The 2,363-nt window shown below is 53.5% G+C and overlaps 1 protein-coding gene across 1 annotated transcript in view; it reads left to right on the plus strand.

Moving 5' to 3' along the window:
- Positions 1–1,621, plus strand: part of LOC105545678 — a 3,335-nt gene extending 1,714 nt beyond the window's left edge. Inside the window, exons 3-4 of the mRNA XM_011988697.1 lie at positions 249–455; positions 1,390–1,621. Of these exons, the coding sequence (XP_011844087.1) occupies positions 249–455; positions 1,390–1,420 (238 nt within the window). The 3' untranslated portion in view covers positions 1,421–1,621. The remainder of the gene's footprint in view (positions 1–248; positions 456–1,389) is intronic.
- The last annotated feature ends 742 nt before the right edge of the window (positions 1,622–2,363 follow it).

Below are 2,363 nucleotides of genomic sequence, written 5' to 3' on the forward strand. Positions count from 1 at the left end.
TCCCTCCCCTGACGTCACACGCCGCTGCCGCGCACTGCCCTGCGGGGCACGCTGGGAGTTGGAGTCCGCTCAGCGAGGCCGGCCACGCCGACCGCACCAACTGAAGGGGTGGAAGGAGGGATAAGAAGCACTGAGAAGGGAAAGCTAAAGTCTGTCAATATCAAGAACCATGACAAAGCGTTTGATGTCTACGTAGTAAGCGGATACTTCCGGGACTTCTCTTGATTGTGATTTATACCTGATCAAAGTTCCCTAAGAGTCCTCGTAACCCCCCACTCCAACAATGAGTCTTTCCAAGGAGGCGGATCGCCAGGCAGCCGGGTGAGCACGTGCAACGAAGCCCAACCCTGTGGGCGGGGCCCTGGAGGCGGGGCTTTAAGGTACTCACGAGGGCCTCTCCCTGCCGCTGCAGGACAAATTGGACCGGAGATTAAAGGACCGGAGTTTAACTTGAGGTGACTGCGTTCGTATGCAAATAGAATCTATAAAACTCTTCTTTCCGGGGTAGTCTTTAAAGCCTTTTTACCTCCGGGTGGGCGGGAAGGACCAAAGTTTCCCCTCCTCCCCTTTCATTTTCCCCCTGCCCATAGAACAGATGGGCAAACTAAGCTCCGGGACATTGGAGCTATTCAGGAAAGCCCTAGGCTCTTGACTCCAGGTGTCTTGAAACCTTCCGTTTAAGAGGGATCTCTTACCCAGTCTTATTCGCCTTCCCCTTTCCTCAGTTTCCCTATCTCTAAAAGGGGGTTGGAATAAGGACAGGATCCAGTTGGAAGATCGTAAACCCCTGCCCCTCCCACCTCAGTTTCCCGAAGCTTTCCGGAAGCAAAATCCTGAATTTTGCAGCTGCTCCGCGGCCCCCGGCCGAATCCGCCCGCTGCGGCCACCAGGTGGCGCGCGGCCACCGGTCACTGGGCCCGCCGGGGTGTCCGCCTTCGGCGACCCCTTCGGAAAAGGACTTCGCTGCTGTCGCCCAGGGTCTAAGGCCTACCTGGCCCGCTTGAAGACAAAGAATGAGAACGCTGGTGCTTTGCCTGCCTCTGCTCTGCCGGATTATGCTGCAGCTTCCTCGGTGGCCCCTCCTTCGCCCTCTCCTGCTCCACCCGCCCCACCAATCCCTTAGCTCTTTTGTGTCATTTTTGCTTAATTGTAAGTCCTCGTCCTGGCATTCGCATCCCTGCTTGACCTGACCTTTGCCCACGTTTCGCACCACACCCCTTCCCTCACCTGCTACGAAAGTTGCAACGCTTCTCTGCACTTGGGGGCACCTGGACCTTATCAACACTGGTGAAACTATTTCATATGTAATCTGGGAGACTTACATTAACACTCTGCCGTCTAAACCTCGTACCCGCTCTCTGAGGGAACAACAATATTGTCCCTCTCCAGCAATTCTGGTGATGAAGTCCACCAGAAGTGATGGGGATTCCAGCTCCATTCTGTCACATACCAGAACCTTAATCCTTGGCTCCTTCAAGCTGGAACGCAGCCGAGTTCACCAGACCCACTCCCACACTCTTATGCATCTTTCAAGATCCTGTTCAAATGTTTCTTCAGTGGCATCTTCCTTAATACCTTCCACCGAGGGACAACTAGATCCCCTCTGCTAGGTAGCAGTGTTTCGGAGCTAAACCCTGTGACTGAGAGAGGACGGCCTGCCATTCCCTCAGCTATGGGTTCTAAAATATGTTAGGACCTTGCTGGGCGCGGTGGCTCACACCTGTAATCCCAGCACTTTGGGAGACTGAGGCGGGCGGATCACCTGAGGTCGGGAGTTTGAGACCAGCCTGACCAACATGGAGAAAACCCGCCCCAACAAAAAAAAAAAAATTAGCCAGGCGTGGTGGCGCATGCCAGTAATCCCAGCTACTCGGGAGGCTGAGGCAGGAGAATCGTTTGAACCTGGGAGGCGGAGATTGCGGTGAGCCGAGATCGCGCCATCGCACTCCAGCCTGGACAACAAGAGCAAAACTCTGTCTCAAAAAAAAAAAAAAAAAAAAAATCAGGACCATCTGGCCTTTCTCGGGACTCTACCTTTTTGTCACAGGTTCTGGTGGTAGTGAGTTCTCTGTCCCTGGAGATGCCATCAGAGCCTAAGTGGCACTGCAGAAACATGCAGCCCTAGGATTTTGGTAGTTGATGAAGATTCTAAGTCAACCCTCTTAGATGGGCAGAAGAGTTCAGCCAAATGCTCAGCCCCTGGAAACAACTCCAGTCCTTCAGACTACAGCTCTGTTGTCCCTTCCTTCCACAAACCTTCCCACACCTCCCTGACTAGTCACATCCCTTTATTCTCACTCATAACCCCAGCTGCTGAGTACTGGCACATAGTAGGCTCTCAATAATTACTGACTGGGTGGAAG

Source organism: Mandrillus leucophaeus, unplaced genomic scaffold (assembly GCF_000951045.1).
Source record: "Mandrillus leucophaeus isolate KB7577 unplaced genomic scaffold, Mleu.le_1.0 Scaffold335, whole genome shotgun sequence".
Taxonomy (NCBI): Eukaryota; Metazoa; Chordata; class Mammalia; order Primates; family Cercopithecidae; genus Mandrillus; species Mandrillus leucophaeus.